At 41.6% G+C, this 22,355-nt stretch overlaps 1 protein-coding gene across 3 annotated transcripts; it reads left to right on the forward strand.

Annotated features, from left to right (window-relative positions):
• Positions 1–8,161: 8,161 nt before the first annotated feature.
• CCNA1 (cyclin A1) lies at positions 8,162–19,730 on the forward strand. Of its 3 annotated transcripts, none has more exons than XM_032880071.1 (9): positions 8,162–8,263; positions 9,489–9,677; positions 13,901–14,147; positions 14,335–14,459; positions 15,305–15,528; positions 16,674–16,878; positions 17,845–17,958; positions 19,063–19,196; positions 19,466–19,730. In XM_032880071.1, exons 2-9 carry the CDS (start codon positions 9,513–9,515, stop codon positions 19,515–19,517), a joined length of 1,266 nt encoding a protein of 421 aa, XP_032735962.1. In that variant the 5' UTR covers positions 8,162–8,263; positions 9,489–9,512; the 3' UTR covers positions 19,518–19,730. The 3 variants fall into 3 exon arrangements, with proteins under 3 accessions (XP_032735962.1, XP_032735963.1, XP_032735965.1); XM_032880072.1 differs by lacking the exon at positions 8,162–8,263 and adding an exon at positions 8,411–8,654; XM_032880074.1 differs by lacking the exon at positions 8,162–8,263 and adding an exon at positions 8,884–8,993.
• The last annotated feature ends 2,625 nt before the right edge of the window (positions 19,731–22,355 follow it).

The raw sequence follows: 22,355 nt of genomic DNA on the forward strand, positions 1-22,355 counted from the left end.
ATAGTTATTCAGATTATTGCTATTTTTGAAGCTATTTATGATCGTTTTCTTAGTAGAAGCCCTGGATTTAGAATTCTTGGGTGTTATTTTATGTAATTGCACTTTCAGAAGTTGAATTTTGAAAGAGAGAGAAGTCCCAACCCAAGTGTCCTCACCTATACAGGGCAGGGATTAGTGAAGTGACCTCCAAGTATCCTCTTAGCTTGCCAGGTCAAACAGCTTTTTTTAATGAGTGCCAACATCTCAAGTTACTAAAAGGAAGGGAAAAAAATCCATATAGTCTTGAGAAAGCAATTTAAAGAAGTTAGTGTTTCCCCTCTTGTACATTTACAGTATTGTGGGTTCACGGATTTGGGAGCGGATCCGGGAAAAGATATGACCACAAGGTGGCAGGAGCACACAATGAGCTTCATTTGGGTGGTGCTTTGAGCGGTTTGCTTGGGGAATGGGTGCAGCGGTGTGGATGGCAAACCCTTCAGAGACAGTGGCATGGGACCACCACCCAAAAGAGGACAAAAGCAAGAGAACTTGGGAGGAGAGAGGAATCAGAGAGGGGAGGTTTTATGTCTAGGTGATGTCACTCTGCAGCATAATGGGGAGTCTCTGGGTTAGACAGAAGGGCAGCAGTGACTTGGGGGCTTTTATAATCCCAGGGTTTGTTTATCTACGGCTAACAGATGTTTAGTGCAGTTTTGTGGGAGATGCAAAGCAGGCAGGCTCCAAATAACTAGAAAACATGGGCATATTTAAAACAATTGCATGTGCCAGAATTTGAGTTCAGTGCTAAGTAGGCTTTTGAGCTAATGGTCCTGGCCTGCTGTAAAGTAAACAACATAGGGCCAATACACAGGGGTCATTATTGGCTCATTTATATGCAACAAGTATAAAGTACTCCTCATGATTCAGTCATTCAATCAACACATTAAGTGCCTACTATGCTACTATGTCCTGGATACTGTGCCAGGAAATGATGTTACAAAGATGAAGAAGATTCAGTCCCTGAGCTCAATGGGCTTATGGTCCTGGAAGAAGACCTCTTGAATAGAAGAGTGGGATCCTGAGAGGAGATAGGAAGCTGTTGATCTTCAATTCTTTGTGGTTTTTCCTGGAATTAGCATCTAAATGCTAATAATTATTTTGTGGTAGGAATACTGGATCAACACTTAAAAACTGTGTTACAATCTACCTCTACCTCCAATCCCATTATCAATCCCTGAAAAGAAGCGCAATATTCAATATTGCTGTAACACATATATATACATAGGGATGGAGGTGGAGGGAAATGGTGGTGATCCTGGGTAGCTATTAGAAAAGGCTTCTAACCTTATGATGTCCAAAATTAAATTCATTCTTCACTTTCTTTTTCCTCTGAATCCAGTTAATCTGGCATTGCAACTTTTTTTTGTCCACCCTACTATTCCTCCATCAACCTGACCTAGAAATTGCAAAATCGTTTGCCCACAACTTCTCCTTCAAGCCCAATGTACAATCAGTTGCTAAGTCATGTAGACTCCAGGGTCATGAGCCTTTCTCTTTTCTGTGCCTACAGCATGATCCTGACTCAGGTCCTCATTTCCTCCAGCAGTTGTTTCCCAAAGCATCTCCTAGCCAAATTTTGGGCAATTTATTGGTCTCAGATTGTTTTCCTATAAACATAGTTCTAACACCATCATTTCTCTGTTCAAAAGTCCCACAGCGAACTCCTTACTCTGGAATTCAGGACCTTATAAAATGTTGTCTCAATGTTCTGGACTGCCTACTATCACCAACCTATATTGTGTATTATAACCTCAGAGGACAGAGAACTATCATCATTCCCCAGAATATATTTTGCAATTTCCTCATACCTTTACTTACACAGCACTTTCCCCCTTCCTAAAATAGGCTCCTCAAATGGGGCCTATCCAAATATTCAAATTTCAAGGCTAAGCACAAAAAGGCCATCTTCAAGCAACCTTTCCTGATTCCCTTAATTAACTGAAAACATACCTGGATGTTAGCCAGAACTTTCTCTGGACTTCTTAGACAACAGCCTTACTCTACCTTGTGGCAAATCACTTATGTATGTTTCTTTCTCTATAACCCTGAACTTTAAGATTTGTTCTTACTCATTTATGTAACCCTTATGTCAATCACACTTAAAATATGTTGTGCTCTTCATATACAAAACACAATGCATTTCAGAGGGTTACAGTGGTTTTGACTGACTGACTAGAAAAATGGTTTATTAATGACAATAAACAATTTTGGTAATATGAATAAACCACCAAACTGTCTTAGTTTGTCAGAAAAGATATCAAATGCCCAAAAAAGAACACATACTCATGCAGACAACTTTATGACTCATTGTTGCTATAGGAAAAGTTCTATGTGTCTGAGATTTCTTCTATCCAAATAGAATTTTCACAAGTGAGGACTATATAAATTCTTTAGGCTAGATAGTTCTGATAGTAATCAAAATGGTTTAACAGTTCTGCAACAAGGTTTGGATTTTTTTTTTTTGTCTTTAGCATGGAAAACTTTGTTCTCCTAACAATCAAAGTTTAGAATAGAAACTAATGTCATTTGCTGTGACCACTGTCCCACGATTGATACTATTGTAGATGAGCAGACTGAGGTAATGCAAAACAAATTTTACAAATATTCTGTGATTTACTGGCAGTAGGATTTAACAAAAAATATCAATAGGCAGACAATATTAACAAATGGCTGATGTATCTAAGCCTGCACTCACAGTATTTATCTAGACAATAAAAGACACAGGCAGCTGTGTGGTTATAGAAATTCTATAACATTTTAAAATTAGAGAGTGAGTTAGAGATAAATATGAAACACAGGAAACCTATTTTATAGAATCCACTCTCACAGAACGGATGCTACAATAATTGATTTGCACAGAAAAACTGGCATAAACAGGACTATTAATTAAAAGGATATAACCAGGGATGATCAGGTGGTTCAGTCAGTTAAGCCTATGCCTTTGACTCAGGTCATGATCCCAGGGTCCTAGGATCCAGTCCTGCACTGGGCTCCTTGCTCAGTGGGGAGCCTGCTTCTCTCTCTGCCTGCTGCTCCCCCTGCTTGTGCTCACAGTTTCTCCCCTTCTCTGACAAATAAATATAATCTTAAAAAAATAATAATAAAAGGATATAACCAGTAAATGATAGGTAACTTTAAGGATGCAATGACCTCATATTAACATGAGTTATGAAATGAATTTTAGACCTCTGACTGTGTAAAATCCAGATTCTTGACTTCCTCTACAATAGATTGATTTTTCACTGAAGATCTGGAAACTCAAAACGTTTTAAATGATTTAAACTAGAATGGCTTTATCATCCCACTGAGACTTGTTTTTCTCTTGGCACAGGGTCTTGGAGAGGACACTCCTTGAAAACTTAACTCTGCACCCTGCACTCGCAGGTGTCCGATTTTAATTTTGCTTCTCTAGTGGAGCATATTATTAGGGACAATGTCTTGGTAACTAAATTCACTAGAATCTTCTTCCTTTTACCCAAGTTCCTGGGAGGTTGACTTCATGAGATAGTTGCTGTGGAGTCTGTCCCAGAGCCAGCAGAGACATACTTGAGGGATATTTTTGGACATCACAGTTTATTGCTCTATCTTGGAAGGTACTGGATAAACACAGCTGAAAATTCTTGTTCTTTGGGCTCCCCCTTTCTAGGATATATGTAGACTATACCATCTGCCCTGCCAATTTTTTTTTTACACTAATCATCTTTATTGTCAGATCTAGATACTGTTTCCAAATCTCCACAGCATGTATTATTCCTTTTCTCTAAGCTCCAACTGCTCGCTGTTTATATATCTATGTTCCCCATGGTGAAATAAACACTATGCTGCACCATAACTATCTGTTTACCGTCTCATCACCCGGAACAAAAAGCTCCTTGAGGGCAGGAATCATTTTTAATTGTTGTTCCATACCCAGCTACTGCCTGGTATAAAGTAGGTACTCAAAAAATATTTGTAAAATGAGTGAACGAATGAAGGTTCCACTTTGCACCATGTGAGGAAATAGGCTTCCCAACGTTATACATTTTGGGATGCTTCTCAACTGGACTTACTTGATCCTTTGGTCATTTTTCCTGGAACTATGTCACAAACTGCCCACCAGCCCCAACATCTGTCCCTCACCACACTATATGGTTATTTTCTGAAATTAAATGTATAGAATGGCAGTTGTATGCCCATGAAAAGACGAAATATGTCCTTAAATGGGCTTCTGTTCTTAAAAAAAGGGGAGAGCTCTTCTATTTTTCATCTCTTTTTTAGCCCTATGCTGAAAATCAACTTGATTTCAGAGAAATTAATGAAAACTGAAATGTTTGAACAGGAGGTTAATTACTAGCTACCATGAGCAAATGTAATAGAAGTAATAACAGCTTCTGAAATGCCAGGTAATTGCTGGCAAACAGAAAAGATTGTCTTTGAATTGTAATTTGGAGGGGAGAGGAATTTATTTTAACAGGACCACTGGGTTTTAAAAAATCCTAGCAAAGAATTCAGCTGCCATCCTTATTATGGAAATTGATCCCAGTGTCAAAACTAGCTGAGTACTGAGTATCAGGCAGAAGTGCTGACCACATAATTTTTAAGCTAAGAAAGTGTTATATCAGTATATATGTTTCCCTCAATATTTTAGATATTAAAGATATATTTATAATTAAATGTATATTCACTTCTCAAGATATGAACATGCAGACATTTAAAATTGACTTTGAGTTCTAATCCTGATTTTGCTATAAAAACAACAGTAAAGTGAAACTGTGTATCTCACTAAAACTGCAAAGTTTGTGAGAAAGTCTGTTCTATTCTTTCCACTCCTGTTTTTCTAAATTATAAGGCTGTTTTTTGTTTAAATTCGTAATGAAAATTGTGCACCTATTTATCAGTTGGGTTTGTTTTTTATTAAACATAAATCACTGTAATGAAGCGTAGTTGAAAGGCAGTTAGGCAGGGACAAGGACGCACCGTCCCCTCCAAGAGGAAATCACCCTTAACAGAATTTTACACCACCCTGGAAGGAGTCCTCCACTCTTTCCCTTGATAGGCAGGTGACAAAACCTGATTGGATGACAGGCACAGAGAGAGTTAATCAGATTAAAGCTGCCTAGTAACAAGTCCATAAAGCCCCTTAAACTTAGAAACTCCAGTGGCAACTCTCTCAGGTCCCCTCCCTCCTCTGGAGCTTTGTGCTATCACTTAGCTATCGCTCAATAAACCTTGCTTTGCTACCCACCACTCTGTGGTCTACCTCTTCATTCTTCGAAGCTGCTTGACCAAGAACCAGGGGCACCAAGGGAGAAAAAATCCTATAACAATTACTTGTTCAAATACTTGGTGAAAATTTAAGTCAAGAAAGCCATAATATTGTACAAGTTATACAAATACTTGGATTTATATGCATACATATAAAAATATATATAAATATCAGTTCATCTGAATTATTCCCTAATTTAAGATCTGACCAGAGGACTACAACTAATACTTAATTCTCAGGCAGCACAATAAAAGCATAAGCCGCTCTCACTTCCCTTTGCCAAGTTTAACAAAGCGGAGAGGAAGGTAAGATGTAATGATAATAATATTTCATATATATAAGGGAAAAGGACTATGAAATAATCCAAGGATCTCACCTTGTTAAAAAAGTTTTCTTTTTTAAAGGCAGTTTTCACGCTCAAGACAGCTGAGAAACACTAGACAACTTAGTAGCCTGGTCTTCGGCACCTGACTAGGTCAAGGTTGAGAACACCCAACTTAAAGGACGCTGCCTGTGCTGCAGGGCAAGGAGCCCAGCACCGCTACCCTTCCCCCGCTTTCCCCTGGCTCAAGCTTCAATCTCAGAAAAAAGGATCGAAACCACAGGCTACAAGAACAAACACTGTACCGGCTCCTTTGTTTTGGAAGAAAGGCAGAGTGAAGTCTTCCGTCATTTTTTGTGAGGAAATCGGATAATAAGAGAGCTCATTAGCTTCCTAAACAAGTACTGGTGTCTGTGACATACAGACTCGTGGCAATAAACTACATGTCCAAATTAAAAAAAAAAAAAAAAAAGACGCACGGAAGGTTGGGTCCCCTGAGTGCAAAGAATTCTTGAACCCGCCAAACCACCAAGGCTCTAGGCAAGACTAGCTGTCTTACATAGTTCACCGCTTGAGGCCTTCAGCGTCCCCAGAAATCACAACAGTGTCACCAGTTTGGGGAGGGCTCTCGGGAAGACTTCTAAAAACCAGCACTAGGAGAGGGCAGAAAGGCCTTTTTCCTCTACCAGGTAGAGGCACCTTGCAAAGTGGAGCAGTTGGTTCCTGCCTGCATGTCACTCATCTGTGGCTGTAATCAAAATATTACTAGGGATCCTGTGTTGCCTTCATTTTCAAAGGTACAGAATTCCAGGGTGCAAGGGGATCCTTGCCTCCCAATGAAGGAAAGTCAGTGATAAACGTGGTAAAAATTAGTTTCATAATAAGCAAGATCAGTTTCTGTGCTCCTCCTGCACTCTGCACTGATTTCCAAGATGCTTCCCAACTTCCTCAACAGTGGACTGGATCAAACGGTTTCATCTGAACTTTCTGTAGAATACTTCAATTTTCCCATTAATATAATGCATACCCAGCTCGCTAATGAAGAACACTCAAAAGATCTTTCTTTCTTTCTTTCTTTCTTTCTTTCTTTTTTTCTTTCTTTCTTTTTTTGTAAGACTAACAATCATTTCCATTAAAAATAAGGAAGAAGGCAATAACTGTTTCTTACAGTGACCATTTAAATGGCCTTTGGGTCAAAACCACATTGAGATACCACCCTACACCAGTTAGAATGGCCAAAATTAGCAAGACAGGAAACAACGTGTGTTGGAGAGGATGTGGAGGAAGGGGAACCCTCTTACACTGTTGGTGGGAATGCAAGTTGGTGCAGCCATTTTGGAGAACAGTGTGGAGATTCCTTAAGAAATTAAAAATAGAGCTTCCCTATGACCCTGCAATTGCACTACTAGGTATTTACCCCAAAGATACAGATGTAGTGAAAAGAAGGGCCATCTGTATCCCAATGTTCATAGCAGCAATGGCCACAGTCACCAAACTATGGAAAGAGCCAAAATGCCCTTCAACAGATGAATGGATAAGGAAGATGTGGTCCATATACACTAAGAAGTATTATGCCTCAATCAGAAAGGATGAATACCCAACTTTTGTAGCAACATGGATGGGACTGGAGGAGATTATGCTGAGTGAAATAAGTCAAGCAGAGAGAGTCAATTATCATATGGTTTCACTTACTTGTGGAACATAGGAAATAACACAGAGGACATGGGAAGATGGAGAGGAGAAGAGAGTTGGGGGAAATTGGAGGGGGAGACAAACCATGAGAGACTATGGACTCTGAAAAACAATCTGAGGGTTTTGAAAGGGTCAGGGTGGGAGGTTGGGTGAGCCTGGTGGTGGGTATTAGGAAGGCATGTATTGCATGGAACACTGGGTGTGGTACCTAAATAATGAATTCTGGTACACTGAAAAGAAATTAAAAAATAAAATAAAATAAAATAAAATAAATGGCCTTTGTGGGAGGGGGTGTCTACTTTAGAAATTTAAGGATGCGTGTTCAAAAAAATTAAAAAACAAAACGAAAGGAGTAACACTATATATGCAATGTGTTTGTGTGTACACACACATTTGTAAAATAATAAAGACTTTACCTGTTTTGCCAGTTACTTCTGTAGGGTGCCAGAGCTCCCTGGTTTCATTGACCCTCTCCTCCCTTCCTGGTTGAGGGCCCCTTCCCCTTATTCCCACCTTGCCCCTTAGGTACTGCCCCCTGCTTTCTCCGTACTTCGCCTTGGGCCTCCAGTTCCAGAGTTTCCTTCCCACGTGGCCAGGCCACCTGTCCAACCCCCACTTCCGAGTTCCCCCAACGTCCCAGGCCCCAGTGCAGCGGCCTGTGTTCCTTCCTCTTCCTGGGCCACTATCTCGCTGTTCCTAGACCCGATTCACTCCGTGGCTGCTGGAACCCGTCTGGGAATACCTCTTGTGGGAACTGCGAGCACCACGTGCGGCCCTAAAGCCCCTAAACTCTCCCGCCCGTCCGGGCCACATGCACTAGAACCGGGCCAGCCAGGTGTGGCCTCTGGTGCACAAGGATCCAAAATGACCGAAGGCAAGCCGCCACCATGGATTAGGAGGCCCCAGCTCAAACCTTGGGCCAACCCGCTCGCTGCAACTCGGCCTCTCTCTGGGAGGAAGTGTAGGTGTGTGAGCCGGGGACCCGGAGCGAGCCGCGCCCTTCGGCGGGCGCGGTCAAGGCGCCACGGCCTGCGCAGCCCCGAGGGCCCCGCGTAGCTCTCCCGAGCCAAGGTTCTCAGGAGCGGGCCGGGGAAAAGACGTTAGCGGGAGGAGTTAGCGGCTGTTGGGGAAACGGGTTTACGGAAACAGTCCCTTCCAAAACCCCGGCCACCGCGGGGTGGGCCGCCTTCTTCCCTCCCAGGCCGGGGGCGCCGGCCTGAAGCGGCTCGTGTGCTGAGGGCGACCGCCTGCCCCGGCACGCCCGGGGATCTGTGGGGATCCGGGGGCCGCCGCCCGTTGGTCCCGCCCGGCCCTGAACCCCCAGGGATCGCGGCGCGTCAGCCCGGAGCGAGTCAGGTGAGGAGGTCGTCATGGCGATGTGGCCCCGGGGCGCGCACGCCCGCTGCAGTTGGCATGGAAGCGGCCCCCGCGAGGCCCGGGAGCGCCGCTGATTGGCTGATTCAACAGACGCGGGGGGGGTGGGGGGGTTGAAAGTAATTAGCGCTGAGCGCCGTGGCCACCGCGGCTAGGAGCCCGGCGCCCCCGCTGGAATCTATTAACACCTCTGTCCCCTCCCGCCCCGCCCCGCCCCCGCCCCGCCCCCTCCGGCGGCCCCTCATTCCCAATCCCCGTGTGCACTTGCTAATTGTTCGAGACTTATATAAAGATATAAGGCTGAGAAGAGCGAGGCCCGCTGTGGGTTCCAAGCAGGTTTTCGGGCTTTGTATCTGGTGGAAGGAGGGCCGCGGAGGAGAACCTCGCTTGTCATTTGGGAAGGGGACTTACTTTCCCGCAGTATCCTGGATCTTTGGTTTGCAGGGAGGTGGGGAGAGCGGTGGGAGTAGGAGGGATGAGATAAGCATCGCAGTCAGAAAAGACTCGGGCTTGCAGTTTTAGACTCCCCAGTTAACGTGGGGTTTAGTATCCTTGCTTGGAGCTTTGTCAGGATTAATCTCTCCCTCTAGCCTCAACCAGGTCTTGGAAGAAAGCCCGGAGAGATTCAAATCACTGTTTTGATTCAAAGGGGCTTGGATCGCTTGCACCGAGGCTCATGCCCTTCCTTGCAGCCTTAATAATTGCAGCGGTCATATGTGTTCTGCTCTCTCTCCTAGACATTCACTGCATGCTTGGAGCCCGTGGTGGAAGAGGTTGACTAACCATTGGCTTGTCTGTTTCTCCTTCCCTGATTAGTTGCATTGTGTGGAGACTGAGGGTATGCATCGCAGCAGCTCCAAGAGCGGAGTAGCCCTAGCTCCAGTGCCTCGAGGTCCTGATGCCTGTCAGATGATAACCAGAGCCCAGCTCGGCCAGGATCCCCCACAAAGAACAGTCCTAGGGGTGCTAACTGAGAATGGACAGTACAGGAGGCCCTGTGGCCAGGTAATGACTGAGAACTGCTGTGGAAGCTGGTCGTTGAGGGCTATCATGCCATGGTGGAAGATGGCATGGTGGAAGGGTTTCTCTTGGAGTTTTACCCACAAATATCCTCAAGTATTTCAGCCTTGGAATCTGGACTATAGGGACACTGGTTTTGTTAAAGATCACTTTGGTCCGTTTTCCCACTAGAAATAGTGAATAATTTTTTATATTATATATATATTATATTATATATTATATTATATTATATTATATTATATTATTTATTCCAATAGCAAGGAGGTCTAGGAACTGTTTGAATTAAGTATATATAAAGCTATTTAAGTGCTGGGCAAAGAGGAAGAATTAATATACCAAAATAAACTTTGGAACTGGGGTTCCTCTAGATCAGAGTGGTGTTCAGACTGATCTAGACTGTGCCTGAGGCAATCTTGAATAATCTTTGCTATGTTCATTGGAGATGATGTTAGAATTCAGACTGGAAAAAGCTAAGCTAAATTACTTCCAAAAGTGTGCTTTGAAACTAGACATCTCCCCAGGACTGAACAAAAGCAGCTGGGCAAATTGATCATGGGACATTAAATATTAGTTGCTTATCCTTAACATATCATAGGTACCTCCCTTAACAGATTGGAAACAAAATCAGACACTTAAGAATGCAAACGAGGGGTCTGGATTCTTAAGAATGAATTTTGGGATAGAAAAAAGCTTCCCTGAGTCTGTTATTAGACAAGCCTCTTGTAACTATGCCTTAAGCTTATAATTCCCATTGTAGTGGAATGATGCTGGCAATAGTATAGTGAAGTACGTAGGCCAGGAATTCTTCCAATTTAGCAGGTGAGAAAATTTCAGAGGTTTAGGAAATGTTAAAAAAAAAAAAAAGCATGGTAGAGGTCAGATTAGAAGCCCTTCATTCACTGACCATCCATGCCTCTTGGTGGCATCTGATTAGTTGGGGAGAAATACCCAAAATGATCTGTTCAAAGCTTTGGGAAAAAAATTAAAGTAGTTTTAACAAGCAATATGCTTTGCAATATTTACTTTTTTAAACTGAAAAACTAGAACCTGTTTCTTACAAATCATCAGTTCTGCCCATGCTGTCCAGGCTCTCTTTAAATTTATAATGATTAGTTAGCCTTTTATGTTGCCTCGTACTACTTCTACATTTCCCTGCTCTATTCCTCTACAACCTCCTTGGAAATCTGTTTTCTAGATTTCTTTTTAATCCTCCCAAACCTCTACCTCCATCCTTTCTCTCAGCTCATGACTCTGTTAGCCTATTTTCCTAAAAATATAGAAGCAATGAGAAGAGAATTTCCACGTTTCCATGTGTCATATACTCTGCCACCCCTGTCCTGCTACAGGACTTAACATGTCTCTGCTCATATGCAAGGTGAACCCCCCCACATGCACAGGATATCTTATGCCTTCTTGCCTCTTCAAGGATGTCGTTTCCGGCAACTCTCCTTTCTCTCCTCAGTCTTGTCTACTAAGTCAAACTCCCTAGCATGCAAATTTATTGTATTTTTTTTCCATCTTAAAACCCTTTTAACTACAAAGCTCTTTGCAGTAACTGTCCATTTTATAGCAATAATTTGAGAGTATATCTATCCTGCTCAACTATAAGCTCTATCAGGACGAAGTCTGGGATATCAAGTTCACTGCTGTATTCTCAGTGCTTAGAACAGTGTCTGGCCAAGGTAGCATGAAAGTATTTGTTGAATGAATACTCTCTGTCTCTAATTCTTCTTTCCTCACTTGACTGATTTAGCAGCATTTGACACAGTTGATTATTCCTTATTCCTTGAAACAATTTCTTCAGTCAGCCTAGAGAACACTACTTTCTCCTGGTTTTCCACCTACCTCATTGGCCATTCCTCCTCAATATCTAAAAGAGTGCTCTAGGGCTTGGTATTTGATCTGAATCTGCACTCACTCCCTTAGCAACCTCTCAAGCCTCTTAGCATTAAATGCCATCTATCTGTTGATGACTCATACTTTAATCTCTGGTCTGGACCTCTTAGCTATATTACAGGTGCCCATATTCGGCAGCCTACTTAACATCTCCCCTTGGATCATACAATAGGTATCTCAAATTTGTGCAAAACCGAACACTAACCCTAGACCCAAACAGCTGTTCCCAAAGTCTTCCTCATCTCAGTAAATGGAATATTCATCCTATTATTCAGCCCAGAAACCTTTGTTGTCTTTGACTCTTTTTCTCCCACCCCACATCTAATTTGCTGAGAAAATACTATTGGCTCTACTTTTTAAAATGTCTAGAATCTCTTTACTTCTCAGACTTTATTACTACTACACTGGTTCAGATCCCTATTGTGTCTCATCAAGAATTTGCAGGTTTCATAACTGGTCACCTTACTTGCTCTCTAAACATATACACAGCCGGGGCAATCTTATTAAGACATAAATCAGATCATACCACTCCTCCTCCATGGCTGCTCCAGTGGCTTCCCACCTCTGAGCAGTAGACAGTCTTAAATAGTCTATGGTAAGGCCTACCCGATCTGGCTTCTCTCTTTTTTCTGACTTTGTGACCTATACCCCTTTCTTTCTCATTCTGTCCTCTCTGCTCCTTGCTTGGTCTTTAAGACACACTTGAATGTCAGGACATTTACCCATGCTGTTCCCTCTTCTCAGAATGCTCTTACCCCCTATCTGTGTGACTTACTCCCTTACCTCATTTTGTATCTTTGCTCACATCTATCCTCTTCATTAGGACCCTCCCTGGCCATACTGTTTAAAATGTCAAGGACTCTCTTTTCCCTGTATTATTCTCCTTTAAAGCACTGAACACATCATCTGATGTAACATGTCTTATTTGTCTTCCCCCGTGCCCCATGCTAGAATGTGAACTCCATGAAGGCAGCCCTTCTTGAATGTTTAATTCCTGTCTAAATTCTGAGCACCTAGAACAATGTATGGTACATAATAGATGCTCAGGAATGCATGTATATTTCAACCCTGGTAGATATGTTATTGGAGCAAAAGTCAAGCTTGGTAGTGACTTGGAATCATGGTTCTAGTAACTTGTGATTTTGGTCCTTTATATATTCCCTGGTTTGTTTTTGGTTTGGGTTTTGGTTTTTGTTTTTGGGTTGTTTTTTTTTTTTTAGTATTAAAAGAATTTTTAAAGAATTTTAAAGAATTTTTTCTTAGGGTGCCTGGATGGCTCAGTCAGTCTTTGGCCCAGGTCATGAACCCAGGGTCCTGGGACTGAGCTCCAAGTTGGGCTCCCTCTCATCAGGGAGCCTGATTCTCCATCCCCTCCCCACTTACGCTGTCACTCTCACTTTCTCTCAAATAAATAAATAAAATCTTAAATTTTTTTTCTTACTAGACATAAGCCAAATATTTAACTGGCTAGATAGAAGGGAAATCACATACTAACTTGAAAGTAGCTTCAAAAGTAAATAACAAGATTAATTATCAACAATCAAATATGACTACAGTAGCCAGACCTAACATTTGCATAAATATAACTCAGATTCATAAACCTTGCCCACCTGTTCTGGTTCAGCTGACCTTCAGGCTGTCCACAATGACTCACCTTAATGTGCTTGTTCATGGAGGAGGTGCACATAGTCGTTCCCACTGCTAATGCTATAGGAATAAATAGAAGGGAGAAGTGATTAAGAGGTAGGTTTCCGCAAGGGTAATGACATTATGTCATGCAAGAGATTCTGAGGCATCGTAAGAGCAGTTAGTAGTACGAGTTTCTAAACTGATCATGTTTCTAAATATCTGGGTATAAAATGGGAACTTTATAAAGGTGCTTACTAAAAGCTATTTAAGGAAGAAGACTACAGGAACTTAGTGACTGTGTGTCAAGAGCTTTGCTGGGTACTTATAAAATCCTGTAAGGTTAGAGGTATGAAAGCCAATTAACAATCTCCTTCCCCCTTACCTATTTCATTTTGGAGGAAAGCTATGGTTTCTCTTTTTTCTATAATCTTGAGTCCCCTTCGATAAATATGCGAGGAAGAAGACAAATTAGAGGTAGCTCTTTTCCAAATGTCATATGTAGACAAAGATAAGGAAGAAGTCATACTTCAGAAGCTTCATTTTCTGAAATTAAGTTGCAGATCTAGATGTTTCCATTTAAGACTGTTCTCCTCTTCCCAGCCTGCTGCTTTGAGTCACACAGGCTTACATCACCTATATGGTCTTTGGGGTGGCCTCTAACAGAAAACTTAACCCTCTTCTAGGGGATCACAACAATCAGGTGTTTCTCTGGATCAGAAAATGTCTTCCCTTCAGCTGGAAAGAACGTGCTCTCTGACTGCACAGTCCAGGTGCCAGCCAAGCAAGTATTTGATATCTACATGGATGAGCCTGAGCAGGGGGACAGAGACAGCGGCACAGAGAAAGATGGGATGGCATTTGAGAATATGTATGAGGTAGATACCAGCGCACTCAAGTCAGACCTTCACTTCCTGCTGGATTTTAACACAGGTAATCTGACTCACCTCGGGCCGACAGGACCCTATATCCATAATCACCTGCTGTTTTCAGTAGCATGTAACTAGCAGGAGAAACCCATGAAGTAAAGACTTAACTTTCACAACTGCCTATGGAGGGCTAGCGGATGGAATGAATTTTTAAATTGGATGTCTTACCTGGTCATGTTGAACCCCTGCAGTTTCTCCAATGGTGGTAGACTCATCTCTCCATTCCCAGTCTGAAGATGCATCAGATTTTGGTACAGATGTGATAAACGTTACTGAATATGCTGAAGAAATTCATCAGTATCTTAGAGAAGCTGAAGTGAGTTTTCCCAAATTCTATTTCAATTTCCAGCATTCAAAACACTTAATAATAAGAAAGTTATAAACTCTTGGCCAAAACCACTAGTGAATAGCATTCGTATGACATCTAAACATAGGACTATCTATGAAAGGTAATAGTTATGGGGCGCCTGGGTGGCTCAGTTGGTTGGGCATCCAACTCTTGATTTCACCTTACTTTAGAATCTCAGGGTCCTGGGATCAAGCCCCGCTCAATATTGCTCAATCCTTACTCAGTGGGGAGTCTGCTGGGGATTCTCTCTCCCAAATAAATAAATAAATCTTAAAAAAAAACTGGCGTGCCTGGGTGGCGCAGTTGTTAAGCAGCTGCCTCTGGCTCAGGTCATGATCCCAGGGTTCTGGGATCGAGCCCTGCGTCAGGCTCCCTGCTTGGCGGGAAGCCTGCTTCTCCCTCTGCCACTCCCCCTGCTTATGTGCTCTGTCTCTCTCTTGCTATCTCTCTCTTTGTCAAATAAATAAATAAAATATTTTAAATAATAATAATAATAATAATAGTTGTGAGGCAAGTAGCAATTACTTGCACTATTTCTCCATGACTCAAGGCTTTATACATTAAGTATTTCACTCTTAGGAATAACCCATATTGCTATCCCCCCCGCTTTAAGTTATTTGTTATTTGTTACCTAATTGTATTACAGAACCAGAATTTCATACTTTCTTCCACATAGTAAAGATGTACTTGGCTCTTGATCAGTTTCTTCCTAACCTTTGCTCACAAGATCCTTTTTTAAATAGCAACTGTACCGTGGAGTGATCTTTCTGACATAGCAAGTATTTAAGTATCAGAACTCTTTTCCCAAACAGATAAGACACAGGCCCAAAGCACACTACATGAGGAAGCAACCAGACATCACAGAAAGCATGCGAACAATTTTGGTGGACTGGCTCGTTGAGGTTGGTGAAGAGTATAAGCTTCGAGCAGAGACTCTCTACCTGGCTGTCAACTTCCTGGACAGGTTTCTTTCATGCATGTCTGTTCTGAGAGGGAAATTGCAGCTTGTAGGAACAGCAGCCATTCTTCTGGCTTCGTAAGTGTTCTTTCAGCTTAAATAATGTCAAACTGCAACCTGTCAAAACACTTGATTTTCTTTCCCATTTATTGAAGAAATAAATGGGAGCAGTGCTCCCATTATCGAGCAGTGCTCGGTAATTAAAGCTTATTCATGCCTCCCTTGATACAATATCATCATTTTTGCAGCATTTATTGAGAAACTGAATCTTAACACATGTTCACTCTTCAATTCAGATGTTTAAGATTTATAGCAACAAGTTCAGTATCATGACTGAGGCAGCCATTAGCTCAAATTCAAGACCCAATTTAACCATGTTGCAGTGTGGTTTTTTGACTACATTCTAATACAAAAATATTTTAGTTATATAAAATATTTTGGTTATACAAAAGCCAACTTTGTGATCTAGCAAATGACCGGTAAGAACACAATTTATTTGGTTACAGTGAACAAACTATCATTGTGTACAAAAAAGAGCTGGCTTAGGCCTGAACTGCCTTAAATTTAGTGACCTGTTGGTGGATGGCAGTTTCTTTGATTCTTCTAGTCTCAGACATTCTAGTCATTAGTGCCTAGAAACTTGCCAACTACAGAGAACAGAAACAAAAGCAAGAGCAAAAAAGTTGATAACAATCAAATTATATCATTATCTTACTCTTGGATCCATAGCATCATTTGCTTATTCAGTAGAGATTTCTGAACATCTTTTTATTTTTATTATCTATTTCTTTTGAACATGATCTTTCTAAAGATCTAAGATCTAAGGAGTTGTTGTTCTGTGATAGTGTTTAATATAACATTGTTTTCCACAAGATGAGTGGGGCTCCTAGAAATAAGATGAGTTTATCTGTGTGTCTGTCATTCAGAATCTTTCAGCATATCAGAGGTCAAAACCTAAAATTCTCAGTTGGAAATTGTTTCTCTTACTCCTGGTAGCAGTAAGTACAACATAGCCTTGTAATACTCATGTTCTTGTTCTGGCATCACTAGGTATGAAATCCCTAATATTTTCAAGTCTAGTACCATTTAATGACATTTAAGTGGATATGTGCATATGAAGTAAACAAGTCTGCAAGGGCCATGCAAAAGGCTGGTCGTGATAACACAGGAAGGAACCCTATAGGTTCCAAGCTTTACTTTCAAAAACTCTTTATCCTTCGTAGGAAATATGAAGAAATATATCCACCTGAAGTAGACGAATTTGTCTACATAACTGATGATACTTATACCAAACGCCAACTCTTAAGAATGGAACACTTGCTCCTCAAAGTCCTGGCTTTTGATCTCACAGTGCCAACCACCAACCAGTTTCTCCTTCAGTACTTAAGGAGACAAGGAGTGTGCGTCAGAACGGAGAATCTGGCCAAGGTAAGCACGTGACTTCTGGGAACTTGGGAGCCAGGGAGATATAAAGTAACCTTTCCTGATCATCCTTCAGTTCTTCCTTCCTTTTCAATGCTTTGTCTTCGGTTCAGAAGATCTTTTTAGCAACGGAAGAGAGCTAACTCTAGGATCTTGATTTCTGGTTACAAGACAATACTATTGATCCTGTTTGACAGACATAGGTTGTCTGATCACCCAACTCTTAAAAGAAATTTGAGTTTGGAAATTGTTCCCTTCTATTTGTATATTTGTATAGACCACGTGCAGGCAACTCCTCTTCTTAGTTTACAGAATGGGAACAAAATAAATGCAGTTTGATTTGGCACCAGTCTTCTCCTAACATATTAAGTAGTAAAGCCTTATTTGGTTATCTGGGGTTACAGGACTTTAGTGGAAGGCACTGAAGTACTGGTTCAGAACACTTGGTGACCAGCCAGTGTGATCTAGTATATCTGGTATGTTTATGCTACTCAAAGAGTAAAAAGAATGTATGTAGACATTTCCCAGTGTGTTTCTTCTAATCTCACAGGTACTACTCTAGTCTCTGAACCACATGCATTTGCTGGCATTATAATTAATAGCTTCAACACGGTCATAGTTTTGCCATTGGCCAAAGACTCTAGTCCCACTCCAGTGGCCAGAACAATGCTACTTTACGTGACTAGCATACATCAGTACTACTAATATAAGACAAGAAAAGTAACCTAATACTGTGCAGGTGGACCAAATCCTTGTATATTGACATTTACTACAGCATAAATGTTATTCTGGTTATGGACAGGCATAGCAACTTTTAACCCAGTGAATAATTTTGAGCATCTGTTTCTGTCTGCTCATCACTGGATACAGGATGAACAAAGATAAGACAGTTTTTTCCCTTGATGTTTTTAGGTTGACCTGTAACCTTAGTCAAATTTCTAATTCCCCTGGGATTTTCTCTCTTGTGCTTAGTATGTAGCAGAACTGAGTCTACTTGAAGCTGACCCATTCTTGAAATATCTTCCTTCATTGATAGCAGCAGCAGCTTATTGCCTGGCAAACTATACTGTGAACAGGCACTTCTGGGTAAGATTCTAACTACTTTCTAGATGAAATTTAAGGCCTATCTAGGATTCTGTTCAGTAACTCTCAGGGCTCAGAATGGACTGGCCTCTTAAGAGGGAAAGTTAGTTTGATAAGGAACTGGTTGTCTTGCCAACAGATGGCAACATGCCATGGAGTCTTGTAGGTCAGCATTTATGGCTTTGACTCAATGGCCTTGAGTAGAGATTGCAGGAAGTCAAGGAGATGGTGTGGCATGCTTATTCAGAAGAAGCAAGCCTGGAAACCTCAATGCCCACCTCACACGAGGATGCCTTTGCGGTGCAAGCATTGAGCACTTCAACCAAACGTTGTTGACTTTTGTCCTCTGTGTGTTAAACAACCTGGATCCAATAGGATGGTCAGAAGGTTGCATCAAGTTTTCGGGGAAACAGGGCAGTTAGTGCGGCCTCTTGGTCCAAGAAGACGCAAGACTGGAAATGGGCCCCTCGATTTTGTTCTGAAGGCTCACTTTTGTGTAAAAGAAGTGGGGTTTCTACTTTCATTTTCTAGAATACTTACTTACTATTCTGCATTCACTAAGAATCTTTCATATATAAGGTGTAAAATAGAGGCTTTTTAGGGACCAGTAGAAATCCTGCTCATGAGAGAATCAGTACAAGTAACCTGGCCCCAAACTGAGCATTATAAATACACAATATGAGGGATGCCTGGGTGGCTCAATTGATTGGGCCGCTGCCTTCGGCTCGGTTCATGATCCTGGGGTCCTGGGATCGAGTCCCACGTCAGGCTTCTTGCTCAGCGGGGAGCCTGCTTCTTTCTCTGCCTCTGCCTGCTGTTCTGCCTGCTTGTGGGTGCTCGTTCTCTCTCTGATAAATAAATAAATAAATAAATAAAATCTTAAAAAAAAACACAATATGAGCAAATGAAGAACTCTGGCTCTTCTTCCAAATATTTCACTTCTAAAGTCACTGACAGAGGATTACAGTTTTTTTTGAGATGACTGTGGATACTTCCTAAGTAATTAAATTTCCTTTATTTCACAGTTTTTTTTAATTTCACAGTTTTAATCTTCAGCTTTCTGATATAAAGTTATATGACACAGTTTTTTTCTTTTGTCTTGATTAGCCAGAAACCCTTGCTGCATTTACAGGCTATTCATTAAATGAAATTGTGCCTTGCCTGAGTGAGCTACACAAAGCGTGCCTTGATATACCTCATCGACCTCAGCAAGCAATTAGGGAGAAGTATAAGGCTTCAAAGTAAGTTTCTGAAATTTTCTTCTCTAGGCTTACTAATTTAAAGCTTTAATAGGTTATAGTCATGTCAGAACCGAAAATAGAACAAATCAGAAATCTTGCGCTAGGCCTGCATGTTAAATCAGGAAAACCAGTGTAGAGAGGTCTAGATTTAGAATTTGTCAGCCTGGAGTACATACAGTCAGAAAGCTTTCTCCCTTTCTGCTGAAACTCCTGGAAAGTTCTGTGGCCTGAGATTTTACAAAACTGAAGTCCTTTGGGTCTCATTTCAGGTACATGCACGTGTCTCTGATGGAACCACCTGCGATTCTCCCTCTGCAATAAGTTTCCTTCGGAAGCACTTTCAGAACTGCACCTCCAGATCAACCAAATTCGTCTTAACTTTTATAGGTTTCTGCAGGTTGGGTCAACTAGTGTTGCTACAAGATAGATGCCATATTTTTAAAAATGTAAATGTAGTTAGGTCCTCTTAGATGTTAGTAGCTTGTAATATCATCTAACATTTTTTAAACAATAAACAAACAACTTGCCTTGTGACCATGTGTTAGACTCATTTACTAATTAGGATGGCCCATATGCTCGCCTGGAATTTTAGTGGGGAGCATTCTAAATGTCATCTCTATTTCAAGAATTCTCCTACGTTGGTTTCATAAATCTGACATGCTATTAGGATTAAGTACTTTGAGGAATTCAGAGATTTTTCATGTTTCGTGAGTGGCCCGCCTGAGACTTTTTCCTTCCTATCGCTTTACTCTTCACACAGCTCTCCACGAACTGGCAAAGGAAGGAACTCCAAGCTTAGACTCACTGGTGCAGGATATAAATAGGCCCTCTCTATTCTAGCTTTCCTCGAGGACCCTGCAGAGTAAAGACAGTGAACTGAGACTAAATGCAGTCAGGTACCTCTGAGGGGTGGTTTAAATTTAATCCTAATCCAGGGATGCAACACTGTCGCGGCCAGCGCGACAAATCGACCAGGAAACGTAAGGGTAAGAGGATGGTGAAAAGAAATTAAGAGACAAAGAGATGGGGGCAGGAGGAGCACTGAGGAGGATGTCCAACAGTACCGATTTTATTCCACATCTTAAAAGCATTTATAAGGCAGACCACAACAGAAGGAGTAATACATCAGTACCTAGTCAGATGACCGCAAGTTTCTATAACAAGTTTACATTAACTACAAACAAACCTCGTGATGCCAGGTAGTCTCGGCTAATGCCGTTAGCAAGACAATCAACCAGGGAGTGGGTTATGGCAGGTACAGGAACAACAAGGACCAACTAAGAATTCATGACCCTGACCACATTGTTCCCTTCTGTAGGGAGAGCGTGTGGGAAGTCACATAGGCGAGTGCATGACACATAGCACAGACCCTTTCTCAGTGTTACTCAATTTTCCTGTCCTTAACCCCTTGTCAAGGTGTCCGGACTTTGAAGGAGACACAAGTCAGGGCCTGGTTTGATCCACGACTCCAATCATGCTATAGCCTCCAACACAACACTCATTTTATAGATACCATTATATCAGTGTTCCATTTTTGTTTCGTCACCCATCAAGCATATATTTCAGCTGTAGAAGATGCTCCAAGAGGTAGAAAAAGCAAATTTCAACACAGGATGGAACTTCAGAGGAATGAAGCTAACCCCTTACATTTGACCCTTGGAAGCTATCCATACTAAGCTCTGCTCTAGCTCAACTCATTCATGATCCTACAGTTCATTATACGTTCATATATGGCCCCTTGCAACAGCACTTACACAGTATGCAAGATGAGGAAAACTGAAAAAAACGGCCAAGCAACCAAATACGTGTTTTAAGTTTCTTTTAAAGATTGGGAGGAAAACCCAGAGTACACTTGACCTGATGCAGGGTGGTGCTTATTGGAGACTGAATGGAAATTTTGTAAATCTCAAACCAGTAGGTCCTGGAGGCTTTCTAAGCTGTGTTGATAAGCTTTCTGAGCTGTGTGTCCTGTCTCCAGGCCTGCCCTGGGCTCAGCCAAGATAGTTCCTAGAGGCAAGAACAATAGGAAGCATGTTTTCTAGATCCCTGTACATAGAAAAGATTAGATCCAGATAGGTTTTGGTAAAATGGGAGTAGGTGAAATTAACTCCAAATTTTATATTTGTTTCAAGCTCTAATGAAATTATTAATATAAAAATACAGCCGTATTTTACATATTTTGTGAAGACTTTTTTTTTTTTTTAAGTATCCACAAACTCTTAAAAGATTTTATTTAGCATTACCTTTTTTTTCCCTCTGCGGATAAACATTCTCAAGGTGCCTCCATTTCTGGTTCCACTGAAGAGATCAACACTTTCTTAAGTATTCTGTGATTTATTTTGCATAAGTTTCGCAAAGGGAATACTTGTCACTACTGAATTCCCTGTGTTTATATAATTAGCAATTTTTTTTAAAGATTTTATTTATTTATTTGATGGACAGAGATCACAAGTAGGCAGAGAGGCAGGCAGAGAGAGAGGGAGAAGCAGGTTCTCCGCCAAGCAGAGAGCCCAAACTGGGGCTCAATCCCAGGACCCTGAGACCATGACCTGAGCTGAATGCAGAGGCTTAACCCACTGAGCCACCCAGGCGCCCCATAATCAGCAATTGTAATCTCCCGTTCTTCCGTAGGACTGGGTGTATTTCTGCTCCTTACAAGCATGCGCTTAGCTCTGCAGGTATTCTTTTGCACTTGGCAGCATAACAGACACGCTGTGTGTTTGCCACAAAATCGCCCCCTCCTCAGGAGGCAGTGGGAGAAGGCAATTCTGGCTAAGACTTTCATGTAGCTGTGTTTGTCACTTTCGGGCCCTAAGATTTGAGGTACCTGGCCGGGGAAGCTCCCTCTCATTCTCCACCAGTTGACGTGGGCCAACCGCCTCCCTGGGAAACATGCTTGTCTCAAACTGCAGGTTGGATCCTGACAAAATAACATTTTCTTTTATTAGCAATAATCTTGTTTTAGAATGTTTTGCTTCAGCTAGAAGGGACCTGAGAAATAGTCCTTCGTTATGAATTATTTTGCAAAGGTGGATTTTGCTGCTAACCTGGTTCCAAAATGTAACCTTGATTTTAGGTCACAAAACCATGCTACAGGACATAGAGGTCTGAACCTAGAATTCTTATGTTCTTTGCTGCCAGCGATTTGCACGTACTTAT

The sequence above is a fragment of the Lontra canadensis genome, unplaced genomic scaffold (assembly GCF_010015895.1).
Source record: "Lontra canadensis isolate GAN:19392208 unplaced genomic scaffold, GSC_riverotter_1.0 scaffold67, whole genome shotgun sequence".
In the NCBI taxonomy this organism is placed as follows: Eukaryota; Metazoa; Chordata; class Mammalia; order Carnivora; family Mustelidae; genus Lontra; species Lontra canadensis.